The 20,187-nt window shown below is 45.5% G+C and overlaps 3 protein-coding genes across 6 annotated transcripts in view; 1 reads left to right on the top strand and 2 right to left on the bottom strand.

The window, feature by feature from the left end:
* The window catches only part of NR1D2 (nuclear receptor subfamily 1 group D member 2), a 24,666-nt gene extending 23,770 nt beyond the window's left edge, over positions 1-896 (bottom strand). Inside the window, exon 1 of one of the 2 annotated variants that reach the window (XM_083705852.1) lies at positions 418-896. In XM_083705852.1, coding sequence (XP_083561978.1) covers positions 418-433 — 16 coding nt within the window. In that variant the 5' untranslated portion in view covers positions 434-896. The remainder of the gene's footprint in view (positions 1-417) is intronic. The other variant, XM_083705853.1, reaches the window with a different exon arrangement.
* The window catches only part of NKIRAS1 (NFKB inhibitor interacting Ras like 1), a 21,889-nt gene extending 1,702 nt beyond the window's left edge, over positions 1-20,187 (top strand). Inside the window, exons 1-5 of one of the 2 annotated variants that reach the window (XM_083706118.1) lie at positions 10,801-10,946; positions 11,071-11,129; positions 12,538-12,670; positions 13,489-13,730; positions 19,825-20,187. In XM_083706118.1, coding sequence (XP_083562244.1) covers positions 12,577-12,670; positions 13,489-13,730; positions 19,825-20,064 — 576 coding nt within the window. In that variant the 5' untranslated portion in view covers positions 10,801-10,946; positions 11,071-11,129; positions 12,538-12,576 and the 3' untranslated portion in view covers positions 20,065-20,187. Of the gene's footprint in view, positions 1-10,800; positions 10,947-11,070; positions 11,130-12,537; positions 12,671-13,488; positions 13,731-19,824 lie in introns of those variants that run through there. The other variant, XM_083706119.1, reaches the window with a different exon arrangement.
* Positions 6,283-10,746, bottom strand: RPL15 (ribosomal protein L15). Of its 2 annotated transcripts, none has more exons than XM_083706109.1 (4): positions 10,689-10,746; positions 8,637-8,818; positions 8,003-8,139; positions 6,283-6,637 (listed from the first exon to the last, which is right to left on the bottom strand). In XM_083706109.1, the coding sequence occupies exons 2-4, from the start codon at positions 8,806-8,808 to the stop codon at positions 6,332-6,334; spliced, it is 615 nt and encodes a 204-aa protein (XP_083562235.1). In that variant the 5' UTR covers positions 8,809-8,818; positions 10,689-10,746; the 3' UTR covers positions 6,283-6,331. The 2 variants fall into 2 exon arrangements, with proteins under 2 accessions (XP_083562235.1, XP_083562236.1); XM_083706110.1 differs by having other exon boundaries at positions 10,594-10,701.

Raw genomic sequence — 20,187 nt, 5'->3', positions numbered from 1 at the left:
GGTTTCCCGCACCGGCCGATTCCTGTCTCCCGGCCTGCAAACCCCCCCATCCTGTCCTCGGAAGCCCTTTCTAGGGCGCGCACCCCAATCCACACCGAACCCGCAGCATTGCACGGGGTTAGACTAGATGACCCTCGGGGTTCCCTTCCCACGCTACGGCGCGGTAAATTGCATGGCAGCTTCGCTTCTGCCACCACCGCGTTGCGCGCACATTCCGCGCAAGAAAAAGCCGGTCTCTTTTTGGGGGTCGGAGCAGCAAGAGGCTGAAATTGGGGGGGGGGGATCGTGACCCTCCGGGATCAGTGGAAGGAAGGAAGGAAAAGGCTTTCAAGTCTGATCCGCCTTTCCCTCCTCCCTGCTCCGCAGTCATCACTTCGGATCTTCTGACCTCCCTGACAACCCCAAAGCCTCACTTACCTGCATTGACCTCCATGGCGTCCCCCGATTTCTTCCCCGCAGCTGCCTCCGAGAGCCGGGATCATTCACCGACGGCTTTCCCGGGCTGCTGGGGCGCCTGCCTGCCTCGCTCTCCGCTTGTGCCGAAAGAGCCGCTGCGGCAGCTGTGCCCAAGCGAGCCGCGCCCGCCTCCCGCCTTCCCCCGGCTGCTGCGTGGACGCGCCTCGTGTGTGCGAGGCGGGAGGAGGCCAGGCAGCCGCCGCGCCGCCGTCGAGCCTTCCTGGGGAGATGGCTTGCTGGGCTGCGGCTGCGGCTGCCGGCTCCTTCCTCCTCCCCCTTCCCCGCACGAGGACGGGGAGAGTCACCGGGAGGGCGGCGCCCACCACGTGCCTCGCCCCGTCGCCGCCCTCGCCTTGCCCACTCGCGCGCCGTCGGAACAGCCGCTGCACCGAGCGGCGTCCCAGCTCGCCCCGCCTCCCCTCCGGCTCTCTTTCAACCCAGTGACACACTTCCCCCGTCCCTCGGGGAGGCGGGGAAAGCGAGCGACCCGTCCCTTGTCACGTGTCAGTCATGTGTGATGAAACGGACACGCGTCTCTGGCTGCACGGTAGCAATTACGCACGAGATCAGGGTATCGAAGTTCCTTTGAAATGCAATCGGTCGTGACTAATACTAGCTGGACTGGAGGCAGGGTGCTTGAGGGAGAATCTCCATAAAAGCTTAGGAAAGGGGCCGGCAATAGTAATGACCTTGGAGTTCACAGGTATTCATGGAAACAGAGAATTGGAAGGGACCCAAGGGTCATTCTAGTCCAACCCTCTGCAATGCAGGAAACTCTGCTAAAGCATCCATGACAAATCTCCATCCAACCTCTGCTTAGAAACCTCCAAGGAAGTTCAAATATTCATGGCCTCAGAATATTTTAAGTTTAACTCAATCCTAGTTTTTCAATTGGAGTTCTTCCTGTGTTTTAATGTGATGATGATGATTATTAATATTATGTATAGTACATTGGTACCTCGGATTTCTAGAATCTTGGTAGCCAAACATTTCGGTTTTTGAACGCCGAAAACCTGGAAGTAACTGCTTCGGTTTTCAAATGCTTTTTGGAAGTCAAACTGTGTGTTTTTCAGTTGTCTCCATTGACTTTGGAGACTGCTGTTTGTGCCTCAGTTGTGGAACGTCTTGGAAGTCAAACAGTCTTCCAGAACAGATTACGTTCGACAACCAAGGTACCACTGTAGAGTAGAGTATAATTGTTTCATTTATACTCCGCCCACTCTGGGCGGCTTCCAACACTTGTAAAAACATAATGAAACATCAACCATTAAAAACCTCCCAATACGGGGCTGCCTTCAGGTGTCCTAAAAGTTGTTTACGTAGTTATTTGTCTCCTTGACATCTGATGAGAGGGCGTTCCACAGGGAGGAGATATAGAAATGTTTTAATAAACAAATAAGAAATACGAAGCTTTGCACTCGGATGTGAAATGTATAGTAAATATTTGTGGCTGAAGCTTCCTGCAACCTGGAGAAGTTGTTCAGAGCTGTAGGATGGAATTAACGTTGCTTGCTAAATACTGCCCAACAAAGCATAGCTGTTTTTAAATAAGCCTCTGTGGAGATTCGTAAATTCAGGGAAAGGTTGAGAGAATAATCAAAGCAAATATTTAACATGTTTTCTGCCAACTCATCTTCAGTTTGCTTTGTGTTTTACAACATTAACATGGCTATATTGCTATAATACCTCCTGCAGACACAAAAATATGTCTTTGTTCTTAACACTAGAACAATTTGCATTGCAGTTTTCAGTACTATATTACAGAAACATCTCATTGTATTTGGTTATTTTCTGAAATACAAACTTTGTGAGTCAGACACGAGTTTTTATGTTTAGTTACAACTTACTCTTCTGGGTTTATCCATATTTAATGCTTATTTCCTATATAAAACAGTTGTATGCTGAAATCAGATTCTCTTTTATACTTTATCAGATTGCAGTTTTGCCGACAATATTCAGCGTGGAAATACTCAACCTCTTTTTCAATTGCAAAATAGCCTGTGCCCTGCTGCTGATCATTTTCACAATGTAACATTGATTACACCTAACTTTAATGCTATGTCATCTTTCAGTCACAGTATCATTGCAGCGTCACAGTGCTGACAGATGCTTCCACCAGAAATACAATCATGCAATTTATTCTCCTCACCTCAGAACACCGATGGCACAGGGTCCTGATCTGGGCTGGGATAATAGTAAAGCAGATATGGTGGAACCCCTGGCCCATAGGCCACATTTGACCTAAGCCCGGCACCACAAGATTATTTTGCTCAGTGTGTGGACAGCTGCTCCACACCTAGCATCCTATGTGACATCAGACATGGGGCAGGTGGAAATGTGAACGCCAGTGTAAAATTGGGAGCCTTGAAGGGATCCTAACGGTTCCCTGGCAACTGAAGGTTGCCGCCAATGCCCATTCGCTGATTGGCATTGACAGCAAGTTTCCTATGATAGCAGTGGAGGACTCCGTAGAGCAACCAGTCCTCATAAGGGAGCTGTTCCTGGAGGAAGAACTGTGAGGGGATAGACTCCATCAGGCAAGGCCTCCTTCCACCTGCCTTGCCCCCACCCTCTGCTTCTCAATGTGTACTGTATTATGTACTGTGGCTTGCCGTTTTATTGATTATAGTTAAGATATTATTGTAACTGTTGAGTGGATTTCTGTTTAGCTTTTATGTTGATATTATTTTATACTGGGGATGCGGGTGGCGCTGTGGGTTAAACCACAGAGCCTAGGACTTGCCGATCAGAAGGTCGGCGGTTCAAACCCCCGTGACGGGCTGAGCTCCCGTTGCTCGGTCCCTGTTCCTGCCAACCTAGCAGTTTGAAAGCACGTCAAAGTGCAAGTAGATAAATAGGTACCGCTCCAGTGGGAAGGTAAACAGCGTTTCTGTGCGCTGCTCTGGTTCGCCAGAAGTGGTTTAGTCATGCTGGCCACATGACCCGGAAGCTGTACGCCGACTCCCTCGGCCAATAAAGCGAAATGAGCGCCGCAACCCCAGAGTCGGCCACGACTGGACCTAATGGTCAGAGGTCCCTTTACCTATTTTATACTATTCTAATTTATTGTTGATTGCTACTTTTTAAATGTAGGCTGCCTATTTTAAAGTTATGTTTTATTATCACATTTTTGTATTGTATTAGATTGTTCTAAGATGTACATTTTTTGTTTCTTCAGCTTGTAAACCGCCTTGAGTATTGGAAGATAGAAAGGCGGTATACAAATTAAAAATGATTCTGATGCCCAAAGCAGGTTTGCTGTAAGCACTAATATTCATTGCATCACTAACTTGAATTGATGCTGGTCAGAGGAAGGATCCCCCTCTGCAGGCAAAGTTCAAGCTATGCCCCTGCCAATGAATTTTTTCCCCCTAGTTTGGGTCAGCTGACCTCTTGGTGATATCAGGTGATTCACAGATGGCCAGCTGTCAAAATGGGCTTGCGGTGGTGTTCCTCACCCTTGTAATAAAGGGTAAAATCTAGCACACACACACCCATTCTCAAAAAATGCTAATTATGTGTCTCATATAACTCTCAGCTACTGCTGCGTATGAATAATGGAAACATATACAATGAATTAAATTGATCCCTAAAATGCAAAATATTGCTGGCATCCGTCTGAGATAATGGAGTGCGCCTCCAGGGGCGAAGTCAAACCACTGCGTTAGCAGCACTGAAGTGACATCCCCAGGACGCAAGCCTGGGGTGTATGGAGGCCCTGGGTTGCCCAGATGGCATGACCCCATATCTTGGCTTTGCTGATGTGGTCCGAAGGAAAGCAGAGCAATATACCTGGCACCAGCTTGGCTGTAGGAGTTGCATTACAGTGGACGCTCGGGTTGCAAACATTATCCATGCAGGAAGCACGTTCGCAATCCACAGCGTCACATCTGTGCACGCACGGGTTGCAATTCGGCGCTTATGTGCAAAGCACAATTTAGCACTTCCGCACATGTGCAAAAGCCGAAACCCGGAAGTAACCTGTTCCGGTACTCGTGGGTTCGGCGCAGTGCGCAACCCGAAGAATCTGTAACCCGAGGTATGACTGTATAATACTAGGTATGAGACAAGCTATAGCTCACTCCTAGACACCATTTCATGTCACTTTCTTAGCCTGACAGAACAAAGCACAAGAATCTCACATTTACCAATTTCTAAGGGCTCTTACTGTACTTTACTATAGCCATGAACAAAGAACCCAACTTTTTATTTTTAAAAATCAGCTGTTTGTTTTTGGAAAAACCTAATTATCAGTTATACATTTAGTTAACAGAATGAAGATTGTATAACCCATTCTCTGAGAAGAACCGGTTAATGAAAGCTCTTGTAGAAATACACAAGTTAACACAGCAGGGTCAGTCTGTGCAGTTTACCGCATGAAAAGGCTGGACAACGGTTAATAATGAAAACTTGCAATGTTGAAAGAGCCTGCGCTCCAATACTATTCAACACGCTCAGGTTATGAACTACGTGGGAGGCTGTTTTCCATTATGTTGCTCTTAATAGAATAGCACCTTACCCAATCTTTAGCTTGGGTTTTAAGCACTGTCTTGATATTAAACTAGTTTTGCTGGGCAGCTGTGAAAGTCCTTTATACTAACAATCTAGACTTACCGTAATTAGTAAATAATAATAATAATGAAACAACTGTAATAAGCACATTTTGCAACATATAAGCTAAGACTCAAGCACTTTATTACAAGAGACTGTAATCAGTCAACCGTCAGTTTGTGTGAAAGCTAATGAGGATCTGGCATGCGTATTTCAATCTAGATGCCACAGGCTCACTGATAGCCACTCAGTTAGGTTCATTAGTAAAATTTGAAATATTATGAACTTATACCTTAAGGTAAAGGTAAAGGTACCCCTGCCCGTACGGGCCAGTCTTGACAGACTCTGGGGTTGTGCGCCCATCTCACTCAAGAGGCCAGGGGCCAGCGCTGTCCGGAGACACTTCCGGGTCACGTGGCCAGCGTGACATCGCTGCTCTGGCGAGCCAGAGCCGCACTCGGAAACGCCGTTTACCTTCCCGCTGGTAAGCGGTCCCTATTTATCTACTTGCACCCGGAGGTGCTTTTGAACTGCTAGGTTGGCAGGCGCTGGGACCGAGCAGCGGGAGCGCACCCCGCCGCAGGGATTCGAACCGCCGACCTTTCGATCGGCAAGTCCTAGGCGCTGAGGCTTTAACCCACAGCGCCACCTGCATACCTTGCCTTCTTACAAATGCACCCAAGGTGGCTTATGCGAAATCAATGCAGTACAAAATACAACCTAAAAATAAATGAGCAGCTAAAAGCAAGCAGTTTTGAAAACACAAAATGAAGTATTAGGAACAGTGGGATTGTATGTTCCTATCCTCCAACTTGTTTCTTCTGCCAGCTTTAACAAGGGCTCCCTCTTAACCAAGATTTGAGGCTGCTTCTTATCATTAAGGAATCTTATTAGTGTTAATTCTGGTGACTATTACTGATGAGAGAAGATAAAATGGTAGTTACCTTGCACACAACGGATGGTGGAATTAAACTTTTACTTAGAAATTACTTTTACTGAAATTACTAGCAGTCAATCATGTTCATTAATCTCAATTAGTTATGCCAAGTAGGTCTAAAGTTGAACATATGCATGTTAAGTTATACAAACCTTTCTGGGAATTTTTGGATGAGTCATCAAAAAGCTTTCAACTTTACCAGAACTTTTATAACCCTGTTATTCGAGTGACAACTGTAATGGAAAAGATACTGGGTATGTTGCTACATTCTTAATTCTTTTAAAAGGAGCTGATGTGGGGTACACCCAGTGCCCAATGAAAACACAAGACAGTGGAAATGTGAAGTCTGGCTGATTTATTATAATGAGAAAATTATATGCAAAAGAATCAGCGGTAACGGTGAAGCTGCAAGGTGTTGCGTCGCCTCCAAGCAGCGCGACGTGAGCCACCGATTGTGTGATGGAATTTGTGGCCCTTGCCGAGGCCACGACTTTTCCTGCCAGCGGAGGTCAGCCCCCGCATCTCTCTGTGTTTGTGAACTGCCTTGGTGATCCATTGGGTGTCTGGGTTGCGCCTGACAGCCTTGTGGAAAGGATCAATCAGAATGACTTCAAAGAACTTGTAGGTGGAATCTTCACCCACCCAGTAAGAGTTCAGTACTCTCAGGGCTCCACAGTGGCGGCCAGCACGCTCCTAGCAGGGGAAAAAACAACCTCACGTAAGCACATAAAAGTTGTACCAGGGAGGAATTGGGGATTGTGAATATTACAGGCATCAGGAAAACAAGGTGACAAGTTTCATACAAAGGAACCAAACATTCAGCCATGACGTTTAAGAATTACAGTGACAAAGACTTCTCCATAGAGAAACTCTTTCCTTACAGGGATGGATAGCTCAGTTGGTTAGAGCGTTTGCTGATAATGCCAAGGCTGCAGATTCGACCCCAGTAAGAGACAGCTACATATTCCTGCATTGCACAGGGTTTGACTAAATGATCCTCAGGACCCCTTCCAACTCTACCATTCTATGAACAACTATTTTATCTTTCAAACTGGCCTGTGGAGGAAAATTGATTTGTTAGTGCTACCACAATAGAACATACCATTGCAATCTACTTCATTACAGAGATGCTATATGGCCAAGAAATGGGGAAAGCAAATACTGTATGGCACAACTAAACTCACCTAGCTGCCATACGTGACGTTATCCTACTTCTTGAAAAAAATACTTCCCTGTGCTTTATTTCCCAAAATACTATACAGTAGTACCTTGGTTCCCAAACGGCTTAGTTGTCAAACAAATCGTTTCCTGAACACCGCAAACCCGGAAGTAAGTGTTCCGGTTTGTGAACTTTTTTCAGAAGCTGAACATCTGACATGGCTTCCGTTTGAGAGCAGGAAACTCCTGCAGCCAACCAGAAGCCGCACCTTGGTTTTCAAACAGTTCCAGTAGTCAAATGGACTCCCGGAATGGATTAAGGTTGAGAACCAAGGTACCACTGTACTGTACCTCTACCACTGTAGTGTGGATATCTGAAGAACAAGTAATGTAACAAGTACATAAATATAATGACAGTAACTGAAAATCTGACCACCAAGGACGTTCAATTTGACTGAAAAAAGGATAATCACTTTAATCTGTTAGATAGTTTTATGCACTGGCTCTTTCACTAATTTCTGTACATATCTAATTTCAGTTTACAACAAAGACAGTTCTTTGTCTCTATAGAGAGGATGGCTACAGCATCTTGCAAACCAAAATACTTCCATATGCCACCTAGAAACTAGAATTCCAAAATGACAACTTGACACTGAAAAAACTGCTCTGTGGGAAATAATTATTCATTAACCATACTGCCTTATTCTCACAATAAATGCTGCTTAACATGCTACTCCATCAGTTTACCAACAATATTAAAAGCTGATTCATACACATCAAATACTCTTCTAATTTGGCATGAGTTAAAGGAGATAAACCAATGTGACACAGATTTGATCAAGCTTCAGTGGGACCAGGGGGCAATACAAAAGACTGATGCAGATCACAAGCAATACCCACCTCTGCTACAGACTGCAGACTCCGGGCAAATTTCAGCTGGTTGACACCATGATGCACTGGTTTACCATAAGTAGCACCCTTAGGGACTGGACGTTTACGACCACCACGGCGAACACGAATGCGGTAGATGACGTAACCTAAGACACAACAGGATAAAGTGTTAAAGCAGCTAAGAAATCTGCAGTTTTACAAGAGAACGTTTATTTAGCATTTGCGTTTTACATTCTAGCAATATTTTTGAATTTGCTAATGATGCCACAAATACTCTACTTCAGTTACTGGACAACTCCGTGCTTTTATAATCTATTTTTGTTCATCTGAAATTGCACAAAGCATGAAAAATGATGGGAATTGTGTTTCAGCTGTGTGAATGCAGGTACAGTGGCAAGATTTTCAGTCTCATGATAGTCTTAGGCAAAGTTTCCATTCTAACATCCTGACTTATCAGAGATGCTCTTGTAGCTTGGGATAGTTGCCTATATGCTTGCATGGAAGGTAAGCAAGGTTACTTTTATCTTATCACATTACAATTACAATAAGTAATTGCTATCTTTGCTCAGGACTACCAGACTTAGCGCATAACCAAGTGACTAGAGCAAGTTCACATCTGCTACATGCTTTGGGTTGCAGTTACCTTGCTTAGCTTTATATCCCAGCCTGCGAGCTTTATCTGGCCTGGTGGGACGGGGAGCTCGGTGCAGGGCAGACAACTGGCGATACTGCCAGCAGCGGACACGCAGGAGGAAGCGCATCACATCTGACTGTTTCTTCCTCCATAGTTCTTGGATATATTTGTAGGCACCCATTCTGGCTTATCTGCAAAAAAGTGACATGTTTAAATCACACTGTGTTTCATTGCTCTCAGGAAACAAAAAAGCAACTGTGCTTTCTATTCTCTAGTAATAAAAGTGGTCCATAATGAGACACATTTTGTTCATAAACCTCTCAAAACCAACTTTGTCCCCTCTGAGCTACTGATCTATACTGTGCTTGATTTCATTAATATGTCATTAACATTTAAATAGTATGTATGAGATACACAGCAGCAAAGGAAGCTGCTTTTTACTTTGTCAGACTGTTAACCTATCATTTGTTTATGAGAGGGATCCAGATCTTCTAGCATTCTGGACTACAACTTTTCATTACAGCGGTGCCCCGCAAGACAAATGCCTCGCAAGACGAAAAACTCGCTAGACGAAAGGGTTTTCCATTTTTCGAGGCGCTTCGCAAGACGAATTTCCCTTTTTTCTAAGTCGCTAAGCCACTAATGGCCGTGCTTCGCAAGACGAAAAAACCGCTAGACGAATTATTTTCGTCTTGCGAGGCACCACTGTATTCCTGACCACTGTCTATGACTGGGGCTAATGAAAGTTGCTAATATAATTGACATCTGGAAACTACAGCTTCTCTACCCCTGGTTTACAGAGACTGGCAGCAGTTCTTCAGGTTTTCAGACTGGAATGTTTCCCACTGCTGCTGGAATTGTACACAAAGCCTGTGATCTACCACTAGCCTGCAACTGATCTATGGCATGACAGCCCGCAACAACTAAGGATTTGCTTGGTTTTCCATACTGGTGAAGCCCCTTGCAATAACTTCAGCAACTGCAAGCTCCTGTAGCATCCAGGGGCTGTACCTTATTCCCTCAATCCAGAAAGAACAGTCACTCAACAGCTCAGTCAGTAGAGCATGAGGCTCAGTCTCAACGCTGTGGGTTCAAGCTCTACATCAGGCAAGATTCCTGCGCTACAGGGGGTTGGACTAGATGACCCTTGTGGTCTCTTCCAGCTCTACATGATCCCAATTCTTTTTATAGAACTCCTTTAACCAATTACCCATTCAGAACACACACACACAGGCTTTCATTCATTCATTTACTGAATTTATATACCGCCCTATACCTGGAGCTCTCAAGGCGGTTCACAAAAAAAGATCACAATATATAGAATCAAAATAAAAACAATAATCCAATAACACCCCCCACCCGCAAAAAAGAGCCACATTTTAAAGGGTATACTATAGGATGTTGATCAGGTCAACCAAAGGCCTGGTTAAAAAGGGACAAACAATAAGCTACCTGAAACCATAGCAGGACATTTATTATCTACTTGCTTCGCACAATGCATGCCCCACTTTTGCAGAAGCAAAAACCTGGAAGCAATTACTTGCCCACTCATCTTAAAAGAGAGGGATGTGAAATACATAAACCATCTGATGTAGCTGGCAGTGGCTCCCACCATCACCTGCTACCTAACCCCATTTATTGGTTGGTGTCAGGGCTGGAACCCGCGGCCGTCTACACGTAAAGCATGTGAGCAATGGTCCCTCCTCGGAGGTTTACTCAGGAGCAAGCAGCGCCCGAGCTCCAGCCTTTTAGGCCTCACGAGCTTATTCCTGCATTCCAGGGGGCTGGACTAGATGCCCCTCGGGGTCCCTTCCAACTCTATGATTCTCTCCGTCTTCCCCTCGGCCATCTGCAAGCTCCGTCTGGCGGAGCCGCCTCGGTCTGTAGGCCCAGGCCACGCCGCCTGCCCAACCGAACCCTCCCTTCGCCCAGAGACCCCGACCCGCCTCTCCCCCCAGCTACCGACCGTGGGGCGGCGCCCCGAGCGGACCCCCGCAGGCCTCCCCGAATTAGGATGCCGACGGATTAAACTACGGGCAGCCCCCAGCTCGCCAACCTTACCTAGCGGCGCCCGGAGCCGGAAAGGAAGAGGCCTGCTTTCCCACAAGGCTTTGCGGCAACGCCGTGACGTCCAAGAGGGAGGAGGAGGGGGGAAAGGGCTGCGTTCAGGTTCCTGCTGGGAAATGTAGTTCAAGAGGCCACGTGCCTTGGCAGGCTTGGAAGAAAACGCCGGAGGGATCGCGGCCCTGCCTGCTCGTTCCGCAGATTCCGAAATTCCTGCTAGGAGCAGTGTCTACCTTAGATTTCCCGGAAAGTCATGTAATTTCCCCTAGAACACTTCTCCTTAAATGCAAACAGTACAGAGATAATACTTTGAGCAGTGCGCTGTGGACAGGCTCAGAGGAACTCTCACCTCTACTTTTTTCTTTTTCTTTTTTTGCAGCTTCCAGGGTTGAGACTTGGCATTGAAAAAAGGGGTCGTGTCTGCCTTCTTAGTTCAAGGTGAACTCGAAATTCATCCCGGGTTGAATCGGTTTTTTGTTTTTGTTTTTTATAAGAGTAATTCACAATAGTTATAATTTTTTTGTGGCTTCCCACGTGCTGTACTTCAAGGTCTGATTCCCTTTAATTCTGCCTCCAGACTATTGCTCAAACCAAATACAATCCATTTTTGATAAAATCCCATATACCACAGCTAGTCTTATGTTTGTGTTTCAGTGAATCTCCTTGAAATACAGGCGGCAACACCCCGTTTTGCCTCTTGCATGTTGGTTGCACATCAGTTGTACACACGCAAAATAGTCACGGCTTTTAGTCTTTTAATAGTCTGTTATTGTCCAATACCTGACAGTCCTTGCAACAGACGTAATCCATTTGACGCCACTATCGCATCCTTAATCTGGAGTCTGTGCATATGCAACCCCTTAGAAACAGAAGGGACCCCTATTCCTTTGGGTAAGTGCCATAGTTAAGTGTTATCACACATGCTTGGCATGTAGAATCCCTGGCATTCCTGGGAAAGGCCCATGTCTGGGAAAGGCCCATGTCCGAAACTGCTGTCATTCGCTGGCCTGGTTTGCATGTCCCAGTGAGCTGGAACATGGGTTACTGTGACTGCAGCTGCATTGCTCCTCATGGGCTTTTGAGATCAGCAGCATCTGAACCTGGGATCGTACCGTATTGGCTCAAATATAAACCACACCCGCAAATAAGCCATACCTTTAAAATTGAAGGGGGGCGGGAAAGACAATACCCGAATATAAGCCGCTTCCTTAAAATTGAAGAGAAAAAGAAAAAAGTCCATTAAATTCAGCGACTAAAATAGTGGTTTTATTTTGCCATATGCCAAGCCAGTTCAAGCCTTTGATCTTGCAAGCCCTCAAAAGTCACCGTACAATCGCTAAAATCGCTTTTCAATTGCTACAATTCCGCCCGTAAATCGTAGCACCGTAAATGCAAATTAAAAAATCAATACTGCACTGTAAAGTAAGGGGAAAGCGACGAATGACATTAGAATTAATTGCACAACAGTCTCGAGCTAGCAAATCGGCATGAAAACATTATTTTGTTCCATTTTCCGTATGTCTGCTTCAGCAGCAATATCGCAAAAGCCAATTTTTGTAAGGTCGCGAATTTAAGCCACACTTTAACTTTTCACAGTCAGAATTTGGAGGAAAAAAAGTGTGGCTTATATTTGGGCCAATACAGTAGTAAAGCTCTCTCTTCCTTGGCCATGACCTGTTGGACATACCTTGGCTAAGGTAGGAGAGACATTGGCTGAAACTGCTGGACTGATCTGGCAAGCCTGTGACCTCCTCTTCGTGTGTGTGAACGCAGCCATGCTCCAATGCTGGCTTCTTGCTGGATGGCAATTTGTAAATGCCGTTGACCTTTTGTGGTGCTTCGACAGGATTGCTCCCCGGGCCCAGTCTCGGCAGCCTGAAAGAAGATGGGGAAGGGCTACAAAGTGCTGGTTTGCGGAATGGCCTCGGTGGGGAAGACCGCCATTCTGGAGCAGGTCCTCTATGGCAAGCACGATGTGGGTAAGAGATGCACGTGGTTCCCCTTCTGCCCTTCCAGAGACGCTTACAGTTGCCTGCCTTTCTTATTTAACAAATAATCCGAAACCATAATCATGGCACGGCTGGGATGGCGCCGGTAAAGTGGTTCTCAACGTTGCTTGTTGATGACGAGTAGCAAACTTGTTGCTTGTCAAAATGTGTGCCAGTCACAGAAGTGTGTGCCGGCCAGTGTACAGTGGTACCTCGGGTTACATACGCTTCAGGTTACAGACTCCGCTAACCCAGAAATAGTACCTCTGGTTAAGAACTTTGCTTCAGGATGAGAACAGAAATCGTGCAGCAGCGGCGCAGCGGCAGCAGGAGGCCCCATTAGCTAAAGTGGTGTCTTAGGTTAAGAACAGTTTCAGGTTAAGAACAGACCCCGGGAACGAATTAAGTACTTAACCCGAGGTCCCACTGTATTTTCGATTCGACTTTGGGGCAAGGGAGAGAGTCAAACCTTTTGCATTTAGTATCGTTAATATGAGTCTTGAGTAAGTGTGTACTTGTTTGGCCGTAAGCCACAACAGTATGAAGGTATTCCTACCAAATGCAAAACCGAATCAAAACAATTGCTTGTATAGATGCACCTTTTGCAAATTTGTCCAGGCCAGAGCTGATTACAAGGGGGGAGCAAGCCATGATTTGATCAGTAGGAAACAAGGCGTCAAAACCACCATGCAGTTACTAATCATTGAAACATATTTTTTCGGGGCGCAAGGGAAGCAGCTTTGGCGCGCAATATGTGTTTCTGAATGTGTTCGCTAAGAACTCTGTTTCTCCTTTTTTGAAAACAACAGGTGCAGAATGCAACGCGACAAGCGAAGACGTTTATGTGGCTTTGGCTGAAACGGACCGAGGAGTGAAAGAACAGTTGCGCCTGTATGACACCAGGGGGGTGCAAGCAGGAGAGGAGTTCCCCAAACATTATTTCTCCCTCGCAGACGGCTTTGTTCTCGTCTATGCCGTGAACAGCCTGGAATCCTTCGAAAGAGCTGACTGGCTCAAGAAGGAGATTGACAAGTGTAGAGACAAAAGAGAGGTAAAACACACACAAAATACCTTCAGTCGCGTCTGAGATACGATAAGGAGAACATGATGTATGGGGGGAAATGAGCTCATCACCTAAAAAGCAGGTTTTCCAAACCACAGTGGTACCTCAGGTTGCATACGCTTCAGGTTACAGACACTTCAGGTTACAGACTCCGCTACCCCAGAAATAGTACCGCGGGTTAAGAACTTTGCTTCAGGATGAGAACAGAAATCGTGCTCCGGCGGTGCAGAGTCAGCAGGAGGCCCCATTAGCTAAAGTGGTGCTTCAGGTTAAGAACAGTTTCAGGTTAAGAACAGACCTCCGGAACGAATTAAGTACGTAACCAGAGGTGCCACTGTACTTATTTACCTGCAGATAATGCAGTTTTTCACATGCCGGGGGTCAGTGTAGTTGTGTGCAGAGATGGGACAGGAGTAAAAGGCCTCTGCTATGAATAACTCCCTTGTAGGAAACAGCAAAGGGGTCACTTGCTCTGCTGACCAGCATTTTTTTTTAGTCTTTTAGTGTCTCTCCTTTCACATTAGATGTGTGTGTCTCCTTTGCAAAGGGTAACTGCCAAGTTAAAAGCAAGGTCTTGTAGTCACAAGGCTTAATGTGAGCTGCAGTGTTTGAAAAGAGTGGTTGTAAAAGGTTCTTAAAACCCGCCGTAACTATTTCCTTGTTAGTCTGTTGTATCGGAAACAACTGCAAGTCTTTTTGGCATCGTAAACAATCCATTTATTAAGGCATAAGATTAATCCACTGTTTTGGGCTGGGACAACTTGTAAAAACACACTAAGCAGTGAGGTCACAGGGAAATGAAATGCAGAAAGTACAGGCGGTGCTAATTACATAATTAACAGAAGTCGTTCACAAAACGTTGGCTGATAACAAATGGTGAGGCCCTTTACGCCATCTTTCCTTGCAAAAGAAGAAGCGTGGCATAATGGTTAGAGCTGTGGTTCCCAACCTTTTTTTTGGCCATGCCCCACCTAAGCATCTCTAAATTCCTGATGCCCGCCCACCCTGTGACTTATAATTCTTCTTATTCAAAAAGTGAACTCCTATTCAGGTGGAGGAACCCTAAAAGGCTATTAACTGTTAATAACTCATTCTCGGATTGCCCCCCTTAAAAATCAAATTGCGCCTCTGTGGGGCGTTCTCCCCACGTTGCGAATTACGGGCTAAGAGTGTCGCAGGGGTGCCAACTTGAATAAAATATTGGGGGGGGCAGGTAGGCCCAGTCCTGCATGACATGGCACACACACACCATTTGAATGACAATGCCCATCAACTTTGGGGGGTCCCAGCCCCCTCAAATATTTTATGGGGGGGGGGAGTTGGTTACAGATGCTTCAGGTTACAGACACTTCAGGTTACAGACTCCGCTAACCCAGAAATAGTACCTCGGGTTAAGAACTTTGCTTCAGGATGAGAACAGAAATCGTGCAGCAGCGGCACAGCAGACCCCATTAGCTAAAGTGGTACCTCAGGTTAAGAACGGAACTCCAGAACAAATTAAGTTCTTAGCCTGAGGTACCACTGTATAACAGTAATACTAAGATAATGGATTTAATCAGGGGGTTTTTTAGGGGTTTCACCGCGGCTACTAAATCAGACCCTTCCCAGGGAAATGGCTTCATCAATGTTTGCTAATCGACTGCTGCAGCTCAGCAAGCTGAACAGTATCACCTACGCAGGGCTCTGTGTATTTTCCTGCAATAAATTCTATATGTAAAGAGAGAGTGAATCCCTAATGGATCTCTTAACTAAGTGCCTGTAAGAAAAAAAGAAAGGAAGGAAGCATTCATCTGGGGCCATTTAAAGCAAGTCAGCACAAGGCTGCAGTTATGTAATGTTTGGCTGTTGTCAGAGCAAAGTTCTTACGTAACTCAGGGCTTGCCGCTTGCATCGATTAAGGTTGCATCGGAAAGAGGCCTTTTCATGGACTCTTAATATAGCAGTCAGAGGCGTTGTTACTCAGTGTTCTCCTTTGTGTATCCTGGTAAAGGTAAAGGTAAAGGTACCCCTGCCCGTATGGGCCAGTCTTGCCAGACTCTGGGGTTGTGCGCCCATCTCACTCAAGAGGCCAGGGGCCAGCGCTGTCCGGAGACACTTCCGGGTCACGTGGCCAGCGTGACATCGCTGCTCTGGCGAGCCAGAGCCGCACACGGAAACGCCGTTTACCTTCCCGCTGGTAAGCGGTCCCTATTTATCTACTTGCACCCGGAGGTGCTTTCGAACTGCTAGGTTGGCAGGCGCTGGGACCGAGCAGCGGGAGCGCACCCCGCCGCAGGGATTCGAACCGCCGACCTTTCGATTGGCAAGTCCTAGGCACTGAGGCTTTAACCCACAGCGCCACTGAGCCTTGTGTAAAGTAGGAAGTGGATTCCCAGCATTCCCCGAAAATGGGGCCTGCCCGCAGCGCAGCCAATCGCTTCTGTTTCATCACCGCAAATTTTGTAGCGTTCCTGACTTTGACATACAGACCGCAAAACTCAGTGAGGTTAAAGGAAGGAGTGTAATCCTATTCTATGAAGTAATCCTTCAGTGTTTACCTCAGTCTGGACCCGTGAGGGAGTAGAATGGACCACATCGCATTTTCAAATGCTCCCCTGCGTCAAAGACTCAACAAAGTAAAGACGAGGGAACATTTTCTTCCCCCAAGTGCTAATTTCTATTAACAGGCAGCTTTTAAAAGGCAGAAATAACCCACTGAAGAAGAATGGTTGAGCAATATGCAGAATTGGCAAAGTCAACAGCTAAAATAAAAGAACCTAATGGCGGAGGTTTTGTGGAAGAATGGAAACGCTTCTCGGATTATTAAAAAAATATATAATATGATGAGCGATATTATAATATGATGAGCAAGGAGGATTTGAACTACGAGCAACAGAAGGGATTGAAAATTACTATAGTTTTGTCGAGGTTTAAGTGATAGAAGACAGCTGAGAGAGAGAAACATAGAAAAGGGGGGGGAGTCGAGGAGGGAGAGTTTTTATTATGTATTGAAATGTATGTGTGAAATTTTGGAAAACTTAATAATAATAAAAACTTCAGAAAAATACATATAAAGCAACAACAACATGGCAGAGCGTTCAAAAGTTGTGTGCTTCACTTGTAAGCCAAAGTAGGATGGTCCATTTTAACACCTGTCCAATTCTGCTGCATGCGTAAGGCCAAAGCAAAATACCTTGATTTAAAATAAAACTGAGAATTGGGAGGGACAGGGTAACTTAGGTATATGAGGTTCCCATGGTGTCCCTGAAGAACCCCAGGCATCCATATTGACTGAGTCAGAAAAAAACAATACAGCACAAGACCAGCTGTTTGAAAGGGGTTAAATTTAACCCCCACTTTTTCTCCCCCAAACAGCTAATTGGTGGTATTGCGGATTCTCTCACCAGGGCTGTCTTAAGGGCAGCCCCTCAGTGTGCCCAGATATGTTGCTGGACCAGGGTGAGTCATTACAACCAGCTATTAATAAGTCAGAAAAGTGAATCAGGTTGTTATTAACAGCACAGTAACTGCTTTGTTTACTACGAAGTTTCTTTCCTAATCCAATTATATAATCGGTTGTCATAGCAAGTTCTATTTAGGATACGGCTTCCTAATTTGACTACACACACACATTGCATCAAAGAACCTGGAAACACAGGCTGCCTCTCCTGTGAGCAAGCAATTGACTGAGTCACTTTGCTGCACAGAAAGATCCCTTGTGATTCCTCTCCTCCATTTCGTTTTAACTGTAAAGCAGAATAGATTTTTCTCTCTCTGTCTCTCTTTTAATGTTAGCGGTTTGAAAGCAGTATTTGCATTCCCATGGGGTTTGTAGTTCTACATAACAAAGGACGGAACGAGTCGTGAATACCCTTTCATCTGTGGTTGCAATTCAGTGCATCTCAAAATCAAAACCGTAAATCAAAACAATTCAAATATTGTTAAGACAGTTGACGTTCGGCACTGTCTCTGTTGCTCACTTTTGGAAGAGAGAACAGGTTGTTTGAATAGTGCCATATATTCTACTTCCTAATTCCTTAGATGCAAATTCAAGAACAGTAGGGATTTGATAAAATAACCAGGAGGAAAGGAATAATCTTAAAAACCCACAAAAGAAGCAAATTGTGAAAAGTGAACAGCTACTCTCTTACCTTGGTCATTTTGAAGTTTTCCCCAAATCCTGCCTTGTCTCAGCACCTTTAGAGAAAATTGTTTTTTAAATGCAAAAGCAATCATGGTTGCTAGAAACTTGCTACTAATTTATTTCAATAATTTATAATTAGAGAATTATAATTAGCGACATTAGAGAATTTTATTTCAATAATTTATATGCCGCTTACTTATAATTAGAGTGGTGTATAATAAGAAACTTGATCCAATGTAAATAAAAATAATTTAACATTATAAAATAAAAATTCAGTTAAAATGTCTGCTGGCATTAAAAAGAGTCTTTGTGAATTATACAATCCCCCTTTTCGATCCCTCAGATTTGCACAAAACCAGAAAAGCGCACAAGCCCTCTTCGCAGGGAATGCAGGGAATTTTAACCCAGAATTCTTTGGAGGAAACTATGACTGTTTAAAGTGGAATCGTAGCGCTCTAAATGTTGTGTCAGTATTGCCTTGTTAGGACTCAGTAGGGAGGAGGCTGGGGACAAGGGTAGAATTACTCATCTCTGGTGCCACCTACTGTTGACCTCCCTGCCTTCTGCCTTATTAATCCCAGTGGGCGCCAGCCATGACTGTAATAAGGCAAATAGGGAAAAGGGAAGGCAGTTTAGAAGAAGCCAAAGCACATCAGTACCATAAAGGAAAGAACTGGGGGAAGGAAGATCCAAAAGGAAAGAAAACTGGCAACAGAACTGAAGAGAAAAGCAGAGAACGAAGCAAAGCTGAGAACTGGAGTAATCGCTTTAAGAAAGAAAAGGAGAATAACTAACTTTGCAGTTAGACTGGCAAGATCTAAAAGGAGGATGCGGGTTGAAAACCAGCCGGGAACAACCTTAATCACAACTTGCTTCAAAACCAGCCCAGCCACAATGCAGCCAGTGCTGCCATCGTACTTTGGGGCAGATGTCAGAGACCTACTCAGCAAAATGAGCAGGCTGGGCCCCAAGACGCAAGAGGGTTGCCTTATCGCAGGCTGAGTAATATACCTCGTCATCTTACAAGGAGGTTGGGAAAGACATTCAGTATTAGAGTCTTACATAACTGCAGAGCTGAACACACCCAAAGCCTTTGGCATGCCTGTGTTCTGGATTTGGTGTGGCCTGCCTGAATAATCTCAAAGCTCATAGCAACTTCCCTATATCATGTTTCATAGGAAAGAAGAGCCGTATTTAAGTGCTATAGTTTAATATGCTCACCTGCAGGTTTCCTGGCCACTATTTGTTTCTGGGCTTGCAGCCGCTTGTATTTTTCAATACTTCACAACATGCCAAGGATACTTTTGCACAGGCAATCTTAGTCACTGGGCTTTAGAAATTGGGAGCAATTCCTTGCTTCGCTGACATCTTGGGCTCCTCTTGAAACCTAATACCATCTTAGTAGCGTCTGACTTTTTTTTTTAGCAACAGATTACATGGATTGACATATGGCAGGCATAGCCAATTTGGTGCCCAGCAGATGTTGGATTACAATACCCATGATCCCTGACCATTGCCAACAACATCAAGTGTTGGACTACAATACCCATGATCCCTGACCATTGCCAACATCATCAAGTGTTGTCGGACTACAACACCCATGATGCCTGACCATTGCCAACAAGGTGTTGCTAGGCTACAGTAACCATCGTCCTTGACCATTGCGAGCAGCAGCAGCTCTAACTTGCAGAGCAGCGGACAGGGGTGATGGGATTTGTAGTCCAACAAGATCTGGAGGGCACTATGTAGCTTACCTGTGGTATACAGATTCCATCAAAGGCAGCACCTTAGAATTAAAATGCAATCTGACCCATTGGTCCATTGAACTAAATGTTGCCTCCTTAGAATGAGAGAAGGTCTCATGGGGGAGAGAGCAGCTTTCTGCTCCTTGACCGGACCGGATGCCAAGCCTGTGCTTTGCCATTTCTGACGGATTGCTTCCTTCCTTCCTTTTTTCAGGGCTCTATTGTTGTCTTAGGCAACAAAGCCGACCTGGTGGAGGAAAGGCAAGTCGAGGTGGCCGTGGCTCAACAGTGGGCCAAACTCGAGAAGGTGAAGCTGTGGGAAGTCACGGTGACCGACGGAAGGACGCTGGCCGAGCCCTTCGCCGTGCTGGCGAGCAAACTCTCTCAGGCCCAGAACAAGTCGGCTTTCCCTTTGCCCGGGCGGAAGCCCAAAGGCAATAACGACGACGGCTGAAGGTCATTTCAACCAGGGAGGAGTGTCTCGAGTTGCTGGTCTGTGCTTTACGCTGTTCCTTTTGTGCTTCCTCAAGTGCTCGCAGAGTTTGACGCTGCAGTTAGTAAAGTTGTGTATGCAGTT

This window comes from Podarcis gaigeae, assembly GCF_964106915.1.
Source record: "Podarcis gaigeae genome assembly, chromosome: 12".
Lineage (NCBI taxonomy): Eukaryota > Metazoa > Chordata > Lepidosauria > Squamata > Lacertidae > Podarcis > Podarcis gaigeae.
The sequence above is the reverse complement of the archived record's forward strand: the minus strand, read 5'-3'. Positions and strand labels throughout refer to the sequence as shown.